The sequence below is a fragment of the Podarcis tiliguerta genome (genome assembly GCF_965153285.1).
Source record: "Podarcis tiliguerta genome assembly, chromosome: 14".
Lineage (NCBI taxonomy): Eukaryota > Metazoa > Chordata > Lepidosauria > Squamata > Lacertidae > Podarcis > Podarcis tiliguerta.
In genome coordinates this window covers 16,812,164-16,832,546 of record NC_139547.1, presented here as the reverse complement: position 1 = coordinate 16,832,546, position 20,383 = coordinate 16,812,164, and the positions used below count along the sequence as shown (strand labels likewise).

The 20,383-nt window shown below is 48.3% G+C and overlaps 1 protein-coding gene across 4 annotated transcripts; it reads right to left on the bottom strand.

Moving 5' to 3' along the window:
* Positions 1-305: 305 nt before the first annotated feature.
* Positions 306-5,390, bottom strand: MEX3B (mex-3 RNA binding family member B). Of its 4 annotated transcripts, none has more exons than XM_083412038.1 (2): positions 5,036-5,390; positions 306-3,819 (listed from the first exon to the last, which is right to left on the bottom strand). In XM_083412038.1, the coding sequence occupies exons 1-2, from the start codon at positions 5,289-5,291 to the stop codon at positions 2,228-2,230; spliced, it is 1,848 nt and encodes a 615-aa protein (XP_083268164.1). In that variant the 5' UTR covers positions 5,292-5,390; the 3' UTR covers positions 306-2,227. The 4 variants fall into 4 exon arrangements, with proteins under 4 accessions (XP_083268164.1, XP_083268166.1, XP_083268165.1 ...); XM_083412040.1 differs by lacking the exon at positions 5,036-5,390 and adding an exon at positions 4,615-5,006; XM_083412039.1 differs by lacking the exon at positions 5,036-5,390 and adding an exon at positions 3,954-4,607.
* Between the last annotated feature and the right edge of the window lie 14,993 nt (positions 5,391-20,383).

Below are 20,383 nucleotides of genomic sequence, written 5' to 3'. Positions count from 1 at the left end.
CTTATTTTGCAAGGTTGCAAATGCAAGTTTGTTGCATTCTAAGGATCACACTCAAAGCTTCTTCTGAAACACTTCATTTTAAAAAAAAGAAAACCAAAGGGGACTTTTCTGAGAGTGAGGATTCACCGAGGCTCCTTGCCAAACTTAGACTTGGTGGCAAACTCAGGTTTTCCCCCAGGCAATGTGCGGAACATCCCTGATAAAGACTTTCCGAAGCAGTAACCTCAGATCAAAGAGACATTGCCTTCTCCCCACCATAAAAGAACGCAATAAAACAACCACCAAAATCTAACCACAACACCAGATGCTTTTCTGTAATATTTTATTTATATAGAAATACTTAAAAAAACATGAAGTAGCACCATTACTTAAGTTTTACCTTTATTATGTAGAACTTTAAATGTCAGAAAAATAAAACTCTTGATACAATTTCAAATCTTGTCTCAGCAAATATAATATTAGTATCTGACCATGAGGTTAAAGGCCCTTTATCATAAAATAAAATATACTTTGTTTTTAAACTTTGCTCAGTAAAGTACATTTAAGATCAAGTAACATCACCTACATATACATAAACAAGTGGTAAACAAATGTATTAAAATAGAAATACTAAACTATAGTGGTGCAACAGAATTTTTTTGTAATTTCCACTGAATTCTATTTATACAAATGTTAGAAAGCATCAACAGTTCCTTTTGACTTATGCTTAAACGCTTCCATTTTTTGTAATAATATAGAATAAAATATGCTTTATATCACTGAATAGAAAATATGCTGGGTGAAGCAGATTTAAAAGATTTCTTTTTTTTCTGAACCTATAAAAAATCTCCATCCCAACAGAATACTGTTCAAAGTATTACACATTTTATGGTTTTGCAATTCCATTCACAATTGTGTGATAGTAAAATAATACAGTGTTCTTCGCCATAAGGCCATACCAAAAAATAAAAAAGATTTAACCCAGCTACAAAAAAGTTCACTGAACTTAAATTAAAATACTTGTAAACATCTTTGCAATATGAAATATAATTTTTCAAGTCAAAAAAGAATAAAATACTTCAATCTGTATTAATGCAATTTATCTTTAAAACCTTTAAACGTTTTAATATATATAAGAGATATGTTACAGTTTCCTTTTTTTCTTCTTTTTTTCTTTGATAAAGCTGCAGTATCATAAGTTCATTATTATTATTATCATTATTATTATTATTAAAAATTCACAGGAAAAAATCTTGCCCTTTCGAGAACATTCAAGAAAAGTTATCCATCCATAGTTATTTCTCAATAAGCAATCTACCAACTACCAGCACATTATACTAACTGTTCACACGCCATCATAATCCATATGCATTTCCTATTTTAATTTGGGGGGGAGGGAGAAAAAGAGAAGAGAGAAAAGAGAGTCTCAGAGAGAGAGAAAGAGAGAGAGAGAGAGAGAGAGAGAGAGAGAGAGAATTTGATTTGGAAGCTTGGCCTTAAGAGAAAGTGTAAAAACTAGTCTATTACTAGAATGTCGTTCCTTAATATTTATAGCATGCACCAGGTGTCACAAACATCCCCCTTAAACCCATTCCTAAGCTACGGCACACTCAAGAATGCAAGGAAACAAAAACAGAAGTTATTTTTTCAAAAACCAAGATGGTCACCATCCTGCAAAACGTCAGGTTCCCCCACCCCACCCCGTCCCCCCATCTGTTATTATTTATATTATTTTTGGGATGTGCGGATACTGCAGCTTTAAAAGCTCGACACAGATATTATATATATTTATATGCATGTATATAGGCAAGTAGAAGACCTTTTGAAGAAGAGGAGGTTGCTTGTCTGTGTGGGGGGGGGGAGAGAAAGAGGGAGCATAGGAGCCAACTCCGAGAGGTCAAGGTCCCTTTGCCCCCCTCAATAAAGTATTTGAGGGAGCTGGGGCCCCCAAAAGTTTATGGGGTGCATCACAGGAGCCAACTCTGCCCCCAATAAAATAATTAAGGGGGCCGGACCCCCTAAAATTGGTGGGCATTGCCCTTCAAAGGGGGTGCATGCACATCATGTGATCGAGGACGTGAGGCGGGGCTTGCCTGGGGCCCCCAATATTTCATTCAAGTTGGCACCCCATGCCTTGCGATCCATTATGCAGGGTGCAGCTGGCACACACCTACACCCATTTTTTAATTCAAGTTGGCACCCATGAGAGGGAGGGAGGGAGGGAGGGAGGGGCGCGGGTTGGGGACCCTTAGGAAAAGATCCGGATGGCCTGAGTGACGGCGCTGTGGCACACGGGGCACTGGGGCTCCGTCTTCTCGCAGATGCGGTTGGCACACTCCATGCAGAAGAGGTTGTGGCCGCAGGGCACCAGCGCCGCGATCACCTCGCTCTCGAAGCACACGGAGCAGTCGCGGCTGCCTTTCCTCCGCAGCCCCGACGACGAGCACGACGAGCTGGAAGAGGAGCTGGACGACGAGGACGAGGACGCCGACGAATCCGACGGCAGGCCCGGCAAGTGGCAGCCCAGCCCGTTGGCGTACAGAGGGTAGGAGCAGGGCGACGACGACGACGACGGGGCGGACGGCGAGGAAGCGGCTGCAGCGGCCGCGGCGGCAGCAGCAGCGGCGGCCACGGCGGCGGCGATGAGGCGGCCGCCCGGGTCGCTGCGCACCCGCCGCGCCAGCGGGTGCTGCTCCAGCGCCACGCCTCCCGCCCCGACGTGCAGAGGCGGGGAAAGGCGCGTGGGGGGAGGAGGAGGCGGGGGCGGAGGCGGTCCGGCGCCCCGCCTCTGCCCTCCGCTGCTCACCAGCAAGGCCAGGTTGGCGTTCGACGGTGGCGCTCCGCCGCCGCCACCGGCGGGAAACGCGACGGCTCCGGGCGACGAGGGCCCGCGCTCGAACTGCGACCAGAGCAGCGGCGCGCCGGGCGGAGGCGCCGGCGCCAAGTCGAAGCCGGGCGGGGAATCGAAGGGCGGCAGCTCGGAGGCGCAGCAGTCGGGCGACGAGAGCACCTCTCCGCCGCCATAGACGCCGTAGCCGTTGTTGTTGTTGTTGCCGTTGTGGTGCGGGAAGCTGAGCGACGGGCTGGGCGGGCTGTAGTCGGCCAAGCGGGCGCTGCTGCTGCCGCCGCTTCCTCCGACGCCATTGCCGAAGTAGGAGTCGGTGGAAGCGCTGCCCAGCGAGCTGGAGCTGTCGTTGCGGTAGCTGCAGAAGGGCTTGCGGCCCGGCGTCGGGGTGATGCTGGAAGAGGAGGGCGGCGGAGGGGGCGGCGGTGGAGGAGGGGGAGGCGGCGGAGGGGGCGGCGTGGGCTTGCTCCAGAGGCTCCCGGCGCCGCCGGCGGCCAGCTCGAAGCCCACGTCGGTGCCGTTGGCGTGGAAGTCGTTGTCGTCGGTGAGCTCGATGATGCCGCCCGTGCGCATGGCGATGTGCGCCTCGATCTCCTCCCGCGCGCGGTCCACGTTCTCCGGCATGCCGGTCACCTCGAAGACGGGCTCTTTGTCGCGGCTGGGCGTCACGATGTAGGTGTGCGTTTGCTGCTGGATGCGCTTGATGGTGGCCCCCTTGGGCCCCACCACCAGGCCCACCACCCGGTAAGGGACCCGCACTTGGATGGTGGTTTGGCCCGGCAGGTTGGGCGGGCTGGGCACCGTGCCGTTGAGCACGGTGTTTTTGTTCCGGGAGGCGCGGATCATGGAGAAGTGTTCCGCCGCCGAAATGATCTCCCTCCGGGCCATGGCCACATCTTCCTTCCTGCCCGTGACAACGAAGAGCGGCTCCTCCCCGCGGACCGGGGTCTTGATGTAGGTGTTGGTTTTGGCCCGCAACGCTTTGATTTTACAACCTGAGATAAGGCGGGGGGAGGGGGAAGGGGGAGGGGAGGGGAGGGGAGGGAGGAAAAAGAGGAAGGAAACACGGTTACATCTACTCCAGCTTTTTGGGGTGCAGCAAAGGAACGAGGGGAGCCACCAAGCCAACCTGCCTCTTGGTCCAACATTTCATCCACGTCGAGTTCCATTTGCAAGTCATCACAACCATGCCAGCTTTTTGACACAGGAACACACCCATCTCCGCACCTCGAACCAACCAATATTCCCATTGGCCAAAACAAACAAACAAACAAAAAGCCCCAAAACGTTATTTGCCCAGGATCTCGGAGATAATAAGTTGCAGGGGGGTGGGGCGGCAGAGAGACAACAATACCAAAACACCTCCCCACACCCAACGCAACCACGCTATGAGACGCCAAGTGAGCGGCCACATTTCATCCATCGCAAGCGGGCAACCCAAATATGCAACGCCCCCTTTTAATATATACACATATATATATAATAAAATTAATAAATCCACACTCGTGCTCCGCACATTCCAGAGGAGGGGAAGGGAACCTGGGGAAGGGGGCGCGGGGGGGGGAGGGTGGAAGAAAGCTCGACGGGGATGACATACACAGACACACCGAGAAATACAAAAAGGTACCACCACCAGCAGCAGCAGCAGCAGCCCTCTTGAAGACACCCGCTTCGTAATGCAGATGCTTTGAACCTAACCCCCCCCCCGCATTGTTCACCTCCTTGCCGTTGCCTGTAAGGAAACACCCATCGATTCCTAACTATTGACAAATAAAGGCGCGCGCCCTGACCAGCACCCGTTTGCATTTTTGCGCACACAGAATCAAATCAAAAGGGGTGTTTTTTTTAGGGCATAAAAGGGGGAGGGGTTGTGCTGCGAGATGAGGAGAAAACATCTGGATGCGAAAGGCGTCCTCCACCTCTGCTCTGCTTCACTTTCTTTGTCTAGAGTGGAAGTGGCGGCGGGGGAGGGAGGGAGGGAGAGAAGGGTGTCGAGAAGAGGCGGCCAGGTTAGCCATCATCACAAGCCTGCAATTTGGACTCGAGGGGGCGAGCCGTGTTGGCATCTCGGAGGCAAAAGGCATCCACAGAAACCCAGGGAGGAGACAGCAGCTAGAGAGAAGCAAAAAGCCTCCCCTTGATTCCCACCACACATCTCTCTCTCACACACACATGCACATACACACAAAGACGATCGAGCCAAGCCCCCACCTTGCCTGCCCACGATCTCGGCGACATGCTCGGAGCTGGGCACCGGGACGCATTCGGTCATGTTCACGCTCTTCTTGCGCGGCTCGTTGTCGTAAAGGGAGCCCGTCTCGTCGTTGTCCAAGCCCAGCAGGGAGAGCTGATCCAAAGCGATCTGAAGGGCTCTTTGGTCATCCAGGGTCTCCCCGCCTCCTCCTCCTCCACCGCCGCCTCCTCCGCTCCCATTCCTCTCCATGTCGGCAAACAAGGAGCTGGGCATAGTCCCGGGTGGATGTGGGGGGATCGCGCCCTCCGCTTCCTTTCCCTCCTGCGCTCTCGGATCAGGAGTGGGGGGCGGGGGTGGGGAGGGAGGGAAGCAGGGAAGGGAAGCAGCACCAACACACACACACACACCAGGAGAAGGGGGGAGGTGGAAAGCAGACACAAAGGAAACAGCCAAGGCAGATGGCCAGCAAACGGCAGACGAGGAAGCGGTTGGAGAAGCCCGGCAAGCAGATCCTGGATGCTGGCTCAGAACAAAACAAAACGGGCAAAAATGCTCAGATTGTAATTTCCTTGCGCGCCGCTTTAAAAAAAAAGAGAAGCCCCCCCCCCAGTGCAATCCGGTTTATAAGATGCTTTCCAAGAAAATGAGGAAAAATACCCCACCACGACTCCCCCCAAGCTTTTCTCTTTTTCTTCTTCTTCTTCCTCCTCCTCCTTGGGGGGGGGCGCGGGGGGGGGGCGTGCAGAGAATAGAGAGAAGCGCTCCGGTGCTTTTGGCTCCCCCCCTTGAGTTCCTTTGCTGGCCGCGATGGCAGGCGTTTCTTTAAGGAGCCCCTCCCAGCTTCCACTCACTCAGCGATTTCTCTCTCTCTCTCTCCTCCTCTCCCCCTTTCTTTCTCTCTCTCTCTCTCTCGCTCGCTTTCTCCTCCTCCTCTTTTCTGTCTGAGCCTCTGCTGCAGCCAGACAGCGCTGGGGAAAGGGGAGCGGGGGAGGGGAGGAGAAATCAGAGCGCCGCAGCGTAAGCGGCCGGGAAAAGCGAGCGAGCCGAGGGGAGCCGCCGACAGCGCCGCTGGAGGAGCCGATTGGCCGGGCCCGGCGGAGAGGGGCGGGCCGGCTGGGTTGCTTGGCCCCGCCCCTCTAAGGCAAGGCTCCTTTTCTTTGTTGTCTAATGCAGAACAATAAAGGAGGGGGGTGGAGAGAGAGGGAGAGAGAAGATCCAGAAAGAAAGAAAGAAAAAGCAACCCTGTCGATCTGTCTATGTATACATAGGAAATCTTCCGCGCATTCATCAAGTCAACGCGGACCCAACATGACACTTAATGGCTCTTGCGGCATTGCAAACGGAGCGCTTGCAAACCCGTTTCCAATCCGGAAAGGGGGGTTCGTTTCTCTTCGTTCCCCAAGAGATCTCTCTCTATCCATTCGGGGTGCGGTGATTTTTACGCAGGGAGGCTAAAATGCTGGCCCCGGGTGATGGGTGGAGGGAGGGAGGGACATTTGCGCCGGCCCAAGGAGCCACGCTCGGCGCTTCCTGCGAGCAGCACCGGCAGCAGAGGAGAAGGCGGGAGGGGTGTGGCTTGGGCTGACAGTGTCCCTTTAAAAAGAAAAAAAAGAGGGTGCCTAACCTTCCGATGGAAAAAAAGAGGAACAGTCTAAACTGCAGAAGAAAGCGGGTTTTTAATTGCAGCCGGGGCAACCCCTAGGTCCCGCCCCCCTCCGCACACGCACACCTTTCCTCCTTTTTAATTTGGATGCCTGCAACGGGGTTTGTGTGTGTATGTGTGTGTCAAGCGATAACCTCTGAGCATGTGCAAAGCGGCGTGCGCTCTCCCCTCGCATTCGGGGGCGTTGGGTGGGAGAGGTTTCCAGGTCAGAGGGGCGTGGCCTCTCCAGGGGGACTTGACAGATCAGAGGGACGCCTTCTTTCTTTCTTTCTTTCTTTCTTTCTTTCTTTCTTTCTTTCTTTCTTTCTTTCTGCAAACATAAACTGCGGCGCGGCGCAAAGAACGCTCAACTTGGAATGCGTGCTCGCACGTGCACACGTGCACAAAAGAAAGGCGAGCTGCGGTCGCGGGCTGGCCTGAGGAGCGCGCGTCCCGAGCAAAACAAATACCTCCAACGCAGCCGCTTGAAACCGCGGGCACGCCCATCCTTAGTCCTTTGCAGCGACAAAAAATGCGAGAAAAACCCTTTGCGCCTCATGCTAGTCATTTCTGGCGAGCGCTTCTTTGTTGTTAACCAGCAAAGATTCTCAATTTGCAAAGGGGGGGGGGGAGGCGGGAAGCATCCCTAACTCTCCTCCTGATTGGAAGAGTGCCTTTCTGCGCTTGCGCCCCGAAGGGTGTTTTGTATTTATTTTATTTTATTCTTTCCCCGCGCCTGCGCACAGGTCGCCTTCCTCTCCCACCGTTTTAGGGTTTGTACGGACGGAGTGGGAGGGATGCGCGCTGCTTTCCATTCAAGTCGCTGGCGGAGGAGGGGGCGTGGCTTCCTTTGCCGGAGGTTCTGGCTCCGCCTTTGAGAGCCACGTGCACTTTGGGCTGGCAAAGAGGAGGGAGGAGCCTTTTGGGCAGGGAAAGGGGCGGGTCCTCGGCGACACTTTGTAGCCTGGAGCAGACAAAGAATGCCAGCATCGCGCAGTTGCAGAGCTTAGTGCCTGCAAGCCTCGGATGGTGAACGACCCACGCTCGCTTCTGGATTAAAGCTGGGGACACGCCTGAGCATCTCTTCCCTGAAAAATATTTGCTTCTAGGCAGAGCTGAGCTGCAGCCTTTTGTATCTGCATTATCTATTTAACAGATGCATTTCACAAAGTCGGATGCTGCCTTCCCTGACGGTTCAAAATGACAGGTGTTTTTGCATGCAGGCAGAAGGTCCCTGGTTCAATCGTGGCCAACACCAGAAAAGGGCTATGGAGGACCCCTGCCTGTCAAGAGTTCCCAGGATTATTATTATTATTAATAATAATAATAATAATTTATTATTTATACCCCACCCTGCAGAAAGGGACGCGGGTGGAGCTGTGGGTTAAATCACAGAGCCTAGGACTTGCTGATCAGAAGGTCAGTGGTTCGAATCCCCGCGACGGGGTGAGCTTCCATTGCTCGGTCCCTGCTCCTGCCAACCTAGCAGTTTGAAAGCACGTCAAAGTGCAAGTAGATAAATAGGTACCGCTCTGGCGGGAAGGTAAACGGCGTTTCCGTGTGCTGCTCTGGTTTGCCAGAAGTGAAGCGGCTTAGTCATGCTGGCCACATGACCTGGAAGCTGTACGCCGGCTCCCTCGGCCTATAGAACGAGATGAGCGCTGCAACCCCAGAGTCGGCCATGACTGGACCTAATGGTCAGGGGTCCCTTTACCCTTTACCTTTATCCCGCCCATCTGGCTGGGCTTCCCCAACCACTCTGGGCGGCTTCCAACCAAATTTTAAAATACAGTAATACACCAAAAATAAAAACTTCCCTAAACAGGGCTGCCTTCAGATGTCTTCTAAAAGTTTGGTAGTTGTTGTCCTCGGTGCCACTACCGAGAAGGCCCTCTGGTTCCCTGTAACTTGGCTTCTCGCGGAGAGGGAACCGCCAGAAGGCCCTCGGCGCTGGACCTCAGTGTCCGGGTAGAACGATGGGGGTGGAGACCCTCCTTCAGGTATACTGGGCCGAGGCCATTTAGGGCTTTAAAGGTCAGCACCAACACTTTGAATTGTGCTCGGAAATGTACTGGGAGCCAATGTAGGTCTTTCAAGACTGGTGTTATGTGGTCTTGGCGGCCGCTCCGAGTCATTCCTTGGTGGGGGAAATCATGTGCTTTAAATGTGTCTGCAGCCAAAACATCACCATTGGTGCATTATGATCAACAGACCAAAAGTGAAGCCATACCATGGTGGTAGTGAGTCTTCAGGCCGAATCAGGACAACCCGTTTGGTCTGTGAGGCCATATCAAATGAGCCATAGATGCTTGGGTGATATGCTGTATAGGATGTTTTCCAACCTGTGTGTCGGCTACACTGTGTAGGTGTGTTACACGAACACTCCCTGCCCTCCTCCCGTTGCTGGAAAGGGGTTTGTTTAACCTCTGGCTTGCTAGTAAAACTGAATTACTGTGTCACGAAATGATGAAATGTCTAAAAAGTGTGTCGGCAACACTCTGCTGTAGAGTGTAGGGCAGGCTCCTTGCTGAAAGCAGGATTTGCATGCACCGACAGTGGCAAGTGTCAACAGTGACGGCAGCCCTTAGATGACTTACTGAGCACACTGGTCGCTGGGCGCATAGCACTTTCGCCTGCACAATTTGATTTCCAGCTGCACAAGCAAAGAAAACTCGCTTCTTGATTTCATTGCCTCACCTACCTGCCCTCGAGGATGGAAGAGGTGAAGGAGTCAGCTGATTCTACACCCCTGTGTCATGCATTTTAATCTTAAGTACAGGGCAAAATATGAAGCAAGATATGAAGACCATCAGCTGCAGTACTTCATACCTGCAAGATAGCAAGTGGCCTGAGTAGACCCCCTCCCAAAGGATCTTCTCAGCACATAAAGTATCCCCCTTAGACTTTGTGCTTTATTGGCCGAGGGAACCGGCGTACAGCTTCCGGGTCATGTGGCCAGCATGACTCTGCTTCTGGCGTTTACCTTCCCGCTGGAGCGGTACCTATTTATCTACTTGCACTTCAACATGCTTTCAAACTGCTAGGTTGGCAGGAGCAGGGACTGAGCAACGGGAGCTCACCCCGTCGCGGGGATTCAAACCACTGACCTTCTGATCGGCAAGTCCTAGGCTCTGTGGTTTACCCCACAGAGCCACCTGCAAGGTTAATATAGATCAGTGGACGAAAGCAGTGCACATGAAAGCTCATACCAATAACAAACTTAGTTGGTCTCTAAGGTGCTCCTGGAAGGAATGTTTTTGTTTGTTTCGACTACGGCAGACCAACACTACCACCTACCTGTAAATAGATCAGTGGAGTGTCCTATATTATGCAGGAGGTCACAGTTTTCCTGGCTGGCTGTGCATTTGTTCTTCGAATGAGAACAAATTGGTGGTGGTTTAATTTATTTTATTAAAGTTCATGTTGATATAGATTTAAGGCATGGGGGATCTCTGTCAGCCCTACCTTGAGAGGCTTTGGATTGAACCTTTTCTGTGCAAGCCATTCTTTGGGGGAAGCCATGATTGTTAAAGTGGTGCTGTGGTGCTTTAAATGCAGGATGGGGCCTCTGGCACAGAAGAGGGAGAAAGAACCACCTTGGCGAGTGACACCAATGGCTCAAGCCCCAGAGTTGCTTCACTCAAGCTCAGGCTCAGACACTGAGTACGAGCCAGAGCTCGTCAGCCAGGAGCCCCTTCAGCCAAAGACCCCCAATCTGGGATCCCTGGAGATGGCGCCTCCTGGAGAACTGGCTCCTTTTGCTCCAGAACCTTTGCATTCTCCAGGCAATGCACAAAACAGAAAGCTACAGAGTGAGCGGGGGCAAGAGTTCAGGGGTCAGCACATTTTTCCAGCAGGGGACCAGTCCACTGTCCCTCAGACCTTAGAATCATAGAATCATAGAACTGTAGAGTTGGAAGGGACCCTGAGGATCATCTAGTCCAACCCCCTGCAATGCAGGAATATGCAGCTGGTCCATACAGGGATTGAACCTGCAACCTTGGTGTTATCAGCACCATGGTCTAACCAACTGAGCTATACACCTTGTGGGGAGCCAGGCTATATATATATATTTTTTTTGGGGGGGGGGAATGAACGAATTCCTATGCCCCACAAATAACCCAGAGATGCATTTTAAATAAAAGCATGCATTTTGCTCATGTAAAAACATCAGGCAGGCCCAACAAATAACCCAGAGATGCATTTTAAATACAGTCATACCTCATGTTACATTTGCTTCAGGCTGAGCATTTTCAGGTTGCATCCCGTGGCAACCCGGAAGTAACAGAACGGGTTACTTCTGGGTTTTGCCGCTCGCACATGCGCAGACGTGCAAAATGACGTCATGTGCAGAAGCAGCGAATCGCAACCCGCACACGTGCAGACACGGGTTGTATTCTGTTCAGGTTGCGAATGGGCCTCCGGAACAGATGCCATTCGCAACGAGAGGTACCACCGTAAAAGGACACATTCTACGCATGTAAAAACATGCTGATTCCCAGACCATCCGTGGGCCGGATTTAGAAGGTGATTGGGCCAGATTCGGACCCCGGGCCTTAGTTTGCCTACCCATGAGTTAGTGAGAACTGCTGAGTTAGATGAACTACCCTGGTTAAGGTAGTACGGCTGCAAAGGGATAAAAGGCCTCAACTGAGTGCCAGGCTTTGTTGGAACAAGTTGGCCTCTGGGAGCTATCAGAGGCTTAATCCATACTGTACAGTTGTATTGATTTTATATCACTTTGTTTAGCTTGCTGGGACTTGTTAGGAGACTCCTGTCCCTCTCATAAAACTACAATTCCCAGAGTTCCCTGGGAAGATGAATCAATTGATAAACCAGTCTGGGAAGAGACATGCAGTTTGTTATGGGTGGTGAGAATTGTCACTGTGCGCTGGTGAAACTACACTTCCCAACATACTTTGTAGGACGTTCTGCGCTTTAAATGCACACTGAATGTTCTTTAAAAGTATGGTGTGGATCTGCAGATAGAATGACGGTCACTTTTTATGATGTTTTGGAATAACAACTTGAAATATACTCAGTCGAGAGTAGATTTCATGCTCTTTATTCAGCTCATAGTGGTGAGGAGGAATGGAAATTCCCCCAGAATGTCTGCTTTATATACATTATTTACACAATGGGCCCCACATGATTGGCTAATTCCGGGGTTCACCTGTAGGCCAATCAGGTTGCAGATTCACTTCCACCTGGAGCTGGATTGGGTGGCTCCTGTGGACCAATCAGACTGCTGCATTCTGGACCCTATTATTCTAGGACCAATCAGACTGCTGCATTCTGAACCCTATTGTTCTAGGACCAATCAGACTGCTGCCTTTTGGATCCTATTCAACTCAGTACATAACACAACTTCTGGCATAATATATACCCATATAGTTTGTTTACAATGAACTTAGTGATCATGCATGTGTGTATGTATGTATGTATATTTTCAGTACTACGTTAATTCATTTTATAGTAATTTGAGTTATGTTTCTGTTTGCTTGCAAAGTGACAATTGCAATGATGGTGCTGCTGGCTCTTATAGTCCCCACTTGACGTTTCTTTACTGTAAAAAGAAAATGCATTACTTAGTCAAAGAGATTTCTAGCATTTAAGTTTCACAGCAGGCAAGTGTCGGTCCACTGCCTGTACATGTAAGCATTATGCACTTGCAAGTAATTGTTTATGATAGTTGCAACCTGTTGTTCTTTCCTCAGGATGTTGCCATGTTTTACAAGGTTCCAGCCCGCTGCTTTCCAAAGAAGACATCTCATCAGCCAAGTTAGCCAGGTTTACCCTTGCCTGCCCCCCTCTGGCTGGTTGTTCTGGTAAATTCTGAAATAATCATTACAGTACTTTAAAAATAAAAAAAAAGGTTTGCTTTGCTTATCAGCAGGTTTGCTAAAAACACACACACACGTCCTCAAAATGGTTAGTTTTGCTTATCAGCAGATTGTGTACAGTGATACCTCAGGTTACAGACGCTTCAGGTTACAAACTCCGCTAACCAGGAAGTGGTTGCTCCAGGCTAAGAACTTTGTCCCAGGATAAGAACGGAAATTGCGCACCAGCGGCGCATCGGCAGCAGGAGGCCTCATTAGCGAAACCACGCTTCAGGTTAAGAACCGTTTCAGGTTAAGAACGGACCTCTGGAACGAATTAAGTTCTTAACGTGAGGTACCACTGTACTGGAAGGGAAATGTCTGTATGTGTGTGTGATTGGTGCTTTTTTGTGTGTGTGATCATGGTACTCACTGGGACAAAGTATCAGACCCTCCAAGTGTCCCTATTTTCCAGGGACAGTCCCGGATTTACAGAAGCCATCCCGGTTTCTGATTTGATCCTGGAATATCCCACTTTTCCTTAGAACATCCCTAATCTCATCAGAGAAATTTAGGTGGGTATGATAGGATGTCCGTATTTTGATCAGAGGGGATGGAGTTATGCGACACCAGAGTCAAGGAGATAAGTAACTATACAACCTTTAGAAGACATCTGAAGACAGCCCTGTATAGGGACGTTTTTAATGTTTGATGATATATTATGTTTTTATATGTATTGGAAGATTCTAAGAGTGGCTGGGCCAACCCAGCCATATGGGCAGGGTATGATGATGATGATGATGATGATGATGATGATGTAAGGAGCCAGCATTTGTCCACAGACAGCTTTCTGCGTCATGTGGCCAGTATGACTAAACCGCTTCTGGTGCAATGAGATACCGTGACAGAAACCAGAGTGCAGAAAAATGCTGCTTACCTTCCCGCCACCGCCGTACCTATTTATCTACTTGCATCTGTGTGCTTTCGAACTGCGAGGTTGGCAGGAGCAGGGACCGAGCAGCGGGAGCTCACCCTGTCACGGGGATTCAAACAGCCAACCTTACGATCGGCAAGCCCAAGAGGCTCTGTGGTTTAGACCACAGTGCTCCCCATGTCCCATTATTATTATTATTATTGAATAGGATGTCCCTATTTTCATAGAAATATTCTAGAAATGTTCTAGAATATTCAATTCCACCCTTAGATCAAGAGGGTTGCCAGCTTTTCACCTGCTTGCTGAGGCTATGCTGTTGGGGATTAATCCTTGGCCCTTTTAAACATGAAAAGCATGAGTGCTCTACTACTGAACCACAGCCTTCGCAAACCGTCCCTTCTTGCCAGACTGAATGAATTTTTATCTTGCCAGATAATTTTCAGCAGTTTTGGACAGAAGTTTAAGAGAGTAGATGGGATTGGTTTTACTAATATATATTCTTGGGGGGGGGGGGGTCCATTCAGATTTTCAAGCTGTTCTGCAAAAGCTTCCAGTGCAACCTTACTTGTGGCTAACAAACAATGATCCTCAGTAGGAGCTCAATTTGGAATCACCTTAACAAAACCTTTGCCTCTTGGCTGCTTCCTGCGATAGATATGTTGATGAACATGCAAAACATTTTTTTTAAATGACTGAGCGACTCTGAGATCAAAGTTTCTCCCCCTAAGAGGTAGTCTTTGTCTTCAAAATGCTCATTTATCATTGTCTTTACATGTAGGTTCCTCCTCTTTTGCCCCAGTAGATGAATGTGGGGTGTTTATGTGGAGAGAAAACCAAGTGTGTTGTTTTTTGTAAATTACCCAGTTAATTTTCCAGTTTGCTTCACACAATTTCCTGAAATTGACTTCTGAAAAGCTAATTGCGTGCTTAGTATGCATTAATAACCAGTCAGGTGACTTTAAAGAGTTTGGTAAGCTAAAAAAATATATATTTTTTTAAGCCCACCACATTTAATTATCTCCTCCTCCACTCTTCACGCTGAGGCCATAATTCAGCCTATGCTAAATAATTTTAATCCTGTTGACTTCCATGGCATTGAAGTATTTATTTAACTTAACTCTTCCATTTAAACTAATGGGCCATAAATGTGCTCAATTTTGTCCTTTGCTTTCCATAAGTGCAGTGAGGTGAATTCTATAAAAATGATACTAAAACGTGAACAAAATTTTGGGAGAGTTGGGATTAGGACCAAAATTTCCCTGTGGATTTTTTGTTTTAATTTCAAACCAATGTGGAAACTGAATTTCAGACTGGGCAAATAAGAAACTGAAATTGCCCATTCCTAGTTGTGCCTGCAGTCATTTGAGGTGTAATTAAATGCCGCCCCCCACCACCAATGTTCACAATTTGTGCAATGACTCATCAGGACTGAGCCCTGGCATGTTTTGACTGCCAGGGCTCAATCCTAGAACAAATGAAATAAGAACAGATGGGAAAGGCTCCTGAGCATGTTCAGAGTGCATTTCTGTCCCCCACCCACCCAGATTAAATGTGTGGAACAGAGATGCTTAGTTGAGGTACTACTACAAAGTGACGAATCGCAGCACTGTACCAAGTGGGATGACCTTGCCTTGCCATTGTCCTGTCCCTTGACAGAGGGCTGCTCAAGACACAATATAAACAGGAGCAGATTTCACATGATCTGAGTTTCAACTGCAAACCCAGAAATAAATCATAATGCTGAACATGTTTCTGGAACTGGAGGCCTCAATTATGGTTAGATCACATGAGAAACCTTTGATTCCACAGCATCGTGCATTGTAAGGTCAGGGGAAAATCTGAAGTAGTGAGCAGTAAAATCTTCTGAACATAAGAGCATTCAGCCTGATGCAGGCATAAAGCAGTCCCAATCGCTTACACAGAACCAGGAGAATACCACAGGTTTGCATGCTTTCACCCCCTCCTGCGCACAAAACCCCACTCTCTTCCTTTATGGCGTTAACCATGGCACACTGTATTCCTACACCAGTATTAATGCTGAAGGGATGTGGGTGGCGCTTTGGTCTAAACCATTGAGCCTCTTGGACTTGCTGATCGGAAGGTCGGTGGTTCGAATCTGCACAACGGGGTGAGCTCCCATTGCTCTATCCCAGCTTCTGCCAACCTAGCAGTTAGAAAGCACACCAGTCCAAGTACATAAATAGGTACCGCTGTGGTGGGAAGGTAAATGGCATTTCCTGTGCGCTCTGACACTCGTCACGGTTAAGTCCAGTCAAAGGCGACTATGGGCTGTGGTGCTCATCTCACTTTTCAGACCGAGGGAGATGGCGTTTGTCCACAGCTTTCTGGGTCATGTAGCCAGTATGACTAAACCGCTTCTGGTGCAAGGGACACCATGACAGAAACCAGAGCGCACAAAAACACCGCTTACCTTCCCGCCACTGCAGTACCTATTTATCTACTTGCATTGGCATGCTTTCGAACTGCTAGGTTGGCAGGAGCTGGGACAGAGCAACGGGAGCTCACCCCGTCGCGGGGGTTAAAACAGCTGACCTTCCGATCGGCAAGCCCAAGAGGCTCAGTGGTTTAGACCACAGTGCTCCCCATGTCCCATCATCATTATTACAGTGGTACCTCTGGTTGTGAACGGGATCTGTTCCAGAGGCCCGTTTGCAGCATGAAAAGCCCACAACCTGAAGCGACATATCTGTGCTGATGTGTGGCGTGATTTGGCGCTTGTGTGCATGCGTGAAGCACGATTTAACGCTACTGTGCATGCGCGAGCAGCGAAACCCGTAAGTAACCCTTTCCGGTACTTCCGGGTCGCTGTGGAATGCAACCTGAAAAAACATAACATGAAGCAAACATAACATGAGGTATGACTGTGTTGTTGTTGTTGTTGTTGTTGTTGTTGTTGTTGTTGTTGTTGTTGTTGTTGAATAGGATGTCCCTATTTTCATCAGAGAAATGTTCTAGAATATTCCATTCCACCCTTAGATCGAGAGGCAGGAGCTGGGTCATAGCAACAAGAGGTCACCCTGTCGCAGGGATTCAAACGGCCAAACGTCCGACTGGCAAGCCCAAGAGGCTTGGTAGTTTAGACCACAGTGCTCCCCATGTCCTATTATTATTATTATTATTATTATTATTATTATTATTATTATCACGGGGATTCAAACCGCCAACCTTCGAATCAGCAAGCCCAAGAGGCTCAGTGATTTAGACTACAGCGGCACCTGCTCCCTTTTCACCCGCTCCTCCTATGATGGCAGTGGTGCCCACCAGAGAGGTGCCAGAATTGAGTTCTGTTGCGTTCCTGCTGAGGAGAAGCCCTGCTATTATGGAAGAGGACGTCCCTATTTTCATTGGAGCATTGTTGGAGGGTGTGCATCATAACATACACACCCTTAATGCAAAATCACAGAGAGAAACGCCACCCTCTTCTGCCCCTTGCTCAGCTGGTAAATGTGGACAGGTGCGCTTCTCTACTAAAATGTTGGCATAACACACTTCCCTAGATCTTGGGTGATGGGGAAAATGGGGACGGCCAAATTTTCATATCCATTAAAATCTACTTGCCATGCCGCAGCTGAACTGTGGGGCCTTCACTCCAGCTCCCGTTGCTGTCTAGAGAAGGGTGAGCAAAGCTTGGCAAGGGCAGCTGAAATATATTCAGAGTCGAGTGTGAATTTCATGCTCTTTATTCATGCTCGTAGTAGCAGTGAATGAAACTTTCCCCCAAACGTCTAGCTATATATACATTATTTACACAATGGGCCCCGTGTGATTGGCTAATTCCAGGCTGCTCCTGTAGGCCAATCAGGTTGTGGATTCACTTCATCCAGGAGCCTGATTGGATGCTCCTGTAGGCCAATCAGGTCACTGGTTCACTTCCACCTGGAGCTGGATTGGGTGGCTCCTGCAGACCAATCAGACTGCTGCATTCTGGATCCTATTGTTCTAGGATTCAGCTCAGTACATAACAACAGCTGAGCACTTCTCCAAGGACAGAAGCAGTTTGGACCACTGATGACTGTTTGGACCATTGATGACCACTGATGACTAAAGAACCAAGAAGTGCTTTTCAGGTGCAGATCAGGGCCAGAGAGCCTGAAGCTGTGCCTCTGCTGGACAAACGTCTGTGTGGCTTGCTTGTTTCTGTTTTTCCAGAAGGCCCACTGCTGACTGCCCCCCCCCCCCCGACTCTACACTGCGGTGCTAATTTCTTACATGTACTGTAAGTGTTGTTGCTACTGCTGCTGCTGAGGCCACCAGGAAACAGAGCAGGCAGCTGGTGGGCCATTCAGAGAGGCTTTGTGGGCCAGTTGTGGCCTGCAGACTGACACTTCCCTACCCCTAGGTTTATATCATCTTGGAGAAGGCACAGCAAGCCATGAGAGCAGGGCAAAGAAAGCTTCAATTTCCACATTACCAAAAACTACAGTTCTTCATTACACACAAACTCTGGGAACTGTGGTTTGTTCTAACCAAAGTTAGTGAAAACAATGCAGCATCTATTGGGTCCCTCTGCCAAGGATCAAACTGTAGGGACTCCGGAAACTGTGGTTTGTTCTAACCAAAGTTAGTGAAAACAAACCATTCCTGGTGCTCTGCCAAGGAGCAAACCATTATCACACTCTTTTTGTCTATCTTGTATGTGAGAGAAGGAGCGGGGAAGGGGCTTGCATAAGACCTAAGGCTCATTCATGATAATCTAGAAGAACCAGTGTGGTGTAGTAGATTTTGGGTCAGACTAGGACCTGGGAAACAAGGGTTCAAATCCCCATTCAGCCATGAAGCTTACTGGGTAGATTTGGGTCCATCAGTGTCTATTAGCTTAGCCTACCACACCAGATTGTTGTAAAGGTGAAATGGTATTGTGGAGGACATATGCCTCCTTGAAGGAAAGGTGAGATAGAAATGTATAATAAAATTAATTAACTGGTTGTGTATGTACACCTAGAATTTTGTTTTTTCAAAAAGTTTTTAGTTATACTTTTCAAGTTTATACATTTCATTAATTTTACAATCAATTTAACATTTCAAAATTTGACTTCCTTCCCTCACTTTCTGTGGTTCCTTAAATTTTTTCTATTATCTTCTGCATATCCAAATTCATTTAATTTGCTCATTTAATTATCTACTCTTATGAAACTGCATGTTATTACAATAATCCTGCCAATGTTCTTAACTGTTAACAATTTATCTGTAAATATGAAATGAACCATTTCCATTGTTTTATAAAAAGTTTGTTACGTTGATTTCTTATTCTTCCAGTAAGTTTTGCCATTTCTGCATATTCCATAAGTTTTTGTATCCATTCTTCCTTTACTGGGACTTCTGTTTCTTTCCACTTTTAGGCAAGTAGCTTTCTTGCTGCTGTAGTAGCATACATAAATAAATTTATATACAATTTAGGTAGTTCTGTCCCTATATTACCCCCCCAAAAAAGCTTCTGGGTTTTTTAAAAATAAAAGTTATTTTGAACATCCTTTTCAATTCATTGTATATCATTTCCCAGTAAGCTTTAACCTTACTACAAGACCACCACATACGATAAAAAGAACCTTCTTTCTCTTTACATTTCCAACACTTGTTTGATTTAGATTTATACATTTTTTGCCAGTTTACTCAGTGTCAGATACCAACGATATATCATTTTCATATAACTTTCTCTTAAACCATAGCATGCTGTAGATTTTATATCCATATTTCACACCTAGAATTTTGTGCGCCCAGTTTATTAATTACTGCTAGCTGCTTGTTCGTCTCGAGAATGATTGGGCACATGAGGCACCTGCTGTTTCCAAAATCCTTGGGTATAGCTTGTTTTCAGCCTATCGTATTTTGGAAGACATCGTCTTTATGTGATCCTGAAGCCAGAACAAGAGAGGTTAAAAGTTACTGAATACCAGGAAACACCAGATATGTATTGGGAAAACATATGGCCAAAATTAACCAAGTGGCTAATTTATAAAGGGGAAAGTATGGTTATAAGTTTTGGGTGCCAGAATTTGTGTGTGCAAGTCGCCCATAATTCTTGGGTTTAATATAAGTGGGAATTAATCAAGGTTTGACTAAACCGTGCAGAACACAGAAGCCCCTGGATTCAGCTTATGATAAGGAGCCAGGCCAGCTTAGCAGAGCTAGCTGAGTGTGGGTCATTGAAGAACTGAAGGCTGATGATGGCCAGTCATTGACCTGTCAAGGAAGCCATTAAGAGGGCAATGAGGTACAAGACAAGGAGAGGTGGGGTCCCTCCTCCAGCTCTGTGTTAGTGGGCAGAGAAAATAAGGGTTTAGGATTTCAGGTTTGGATGATGTTGCCTGGAGGAAAATAGTATCACTGGGTTAGCAGCGAGAATGAAGAGGAAGGGCAGGGCAGAACACCATGTGGGCAGACTGAGACAGGCTGTAACAAAGAGAGAGAGCATGGCAGATTTATCTGTGTTAGCCCCAAGCTGGCTGCGCCTGTGGAACTAACAAGAGACCCTCTGTATGGGGTGCAGTGCTCTGATTCTCATTCATCAAGACCAGCGTTTCCCAAGCTTGGGTCTCCCAACTGTTTCTGTACTACAATCCCCATCATCCCTGACCACTGCTCCTGCTAGCTAGGGATGGTGGGAATTGTAGTCCAAAAACAGCCAGAGACTCAAGCTTGGGAAACACTGGTCTAGACTCAGGTTGCAAATATATATATATATGTATATGTATATGTATATGTATATGTATATGTATATGTATGTATGCAGGTTTTGGTGTCCTCGGGTGTCTTCCCGTGTAAAAGTTGGGGTGTCTAGGCGACGTTTCGACGAGGTCTCACTCGTCATCTTCAGGCTGGTGCTTTCGGCTTCTTGTTACTGGAACAGAGCAGGATCTCAGTGTTTGAGTTCCTATAAATACTGTTGAGGAGGTGTGGTGTATAGCCTCCAATGTTCTGGGCAGAGAGGAGGTTCCCAGGCTAGTGT

Coding starts and splice junctions, on each gene's coding strand:
- MEX3B (XM_083412038.1), bottom strand. CDS start 5,291: ATGCCCAGCTCCTTGTTTGCCGACATGGAGAGGAATGGGAGCGGAGGA. Junction 3,820..5,035: donor CGAGATCGTGGGCAGGCAAG/GTGGGGGCTTGG, acceptor GCCTTATCTCAG/GTTGTAAAATCAAAGCGTTG.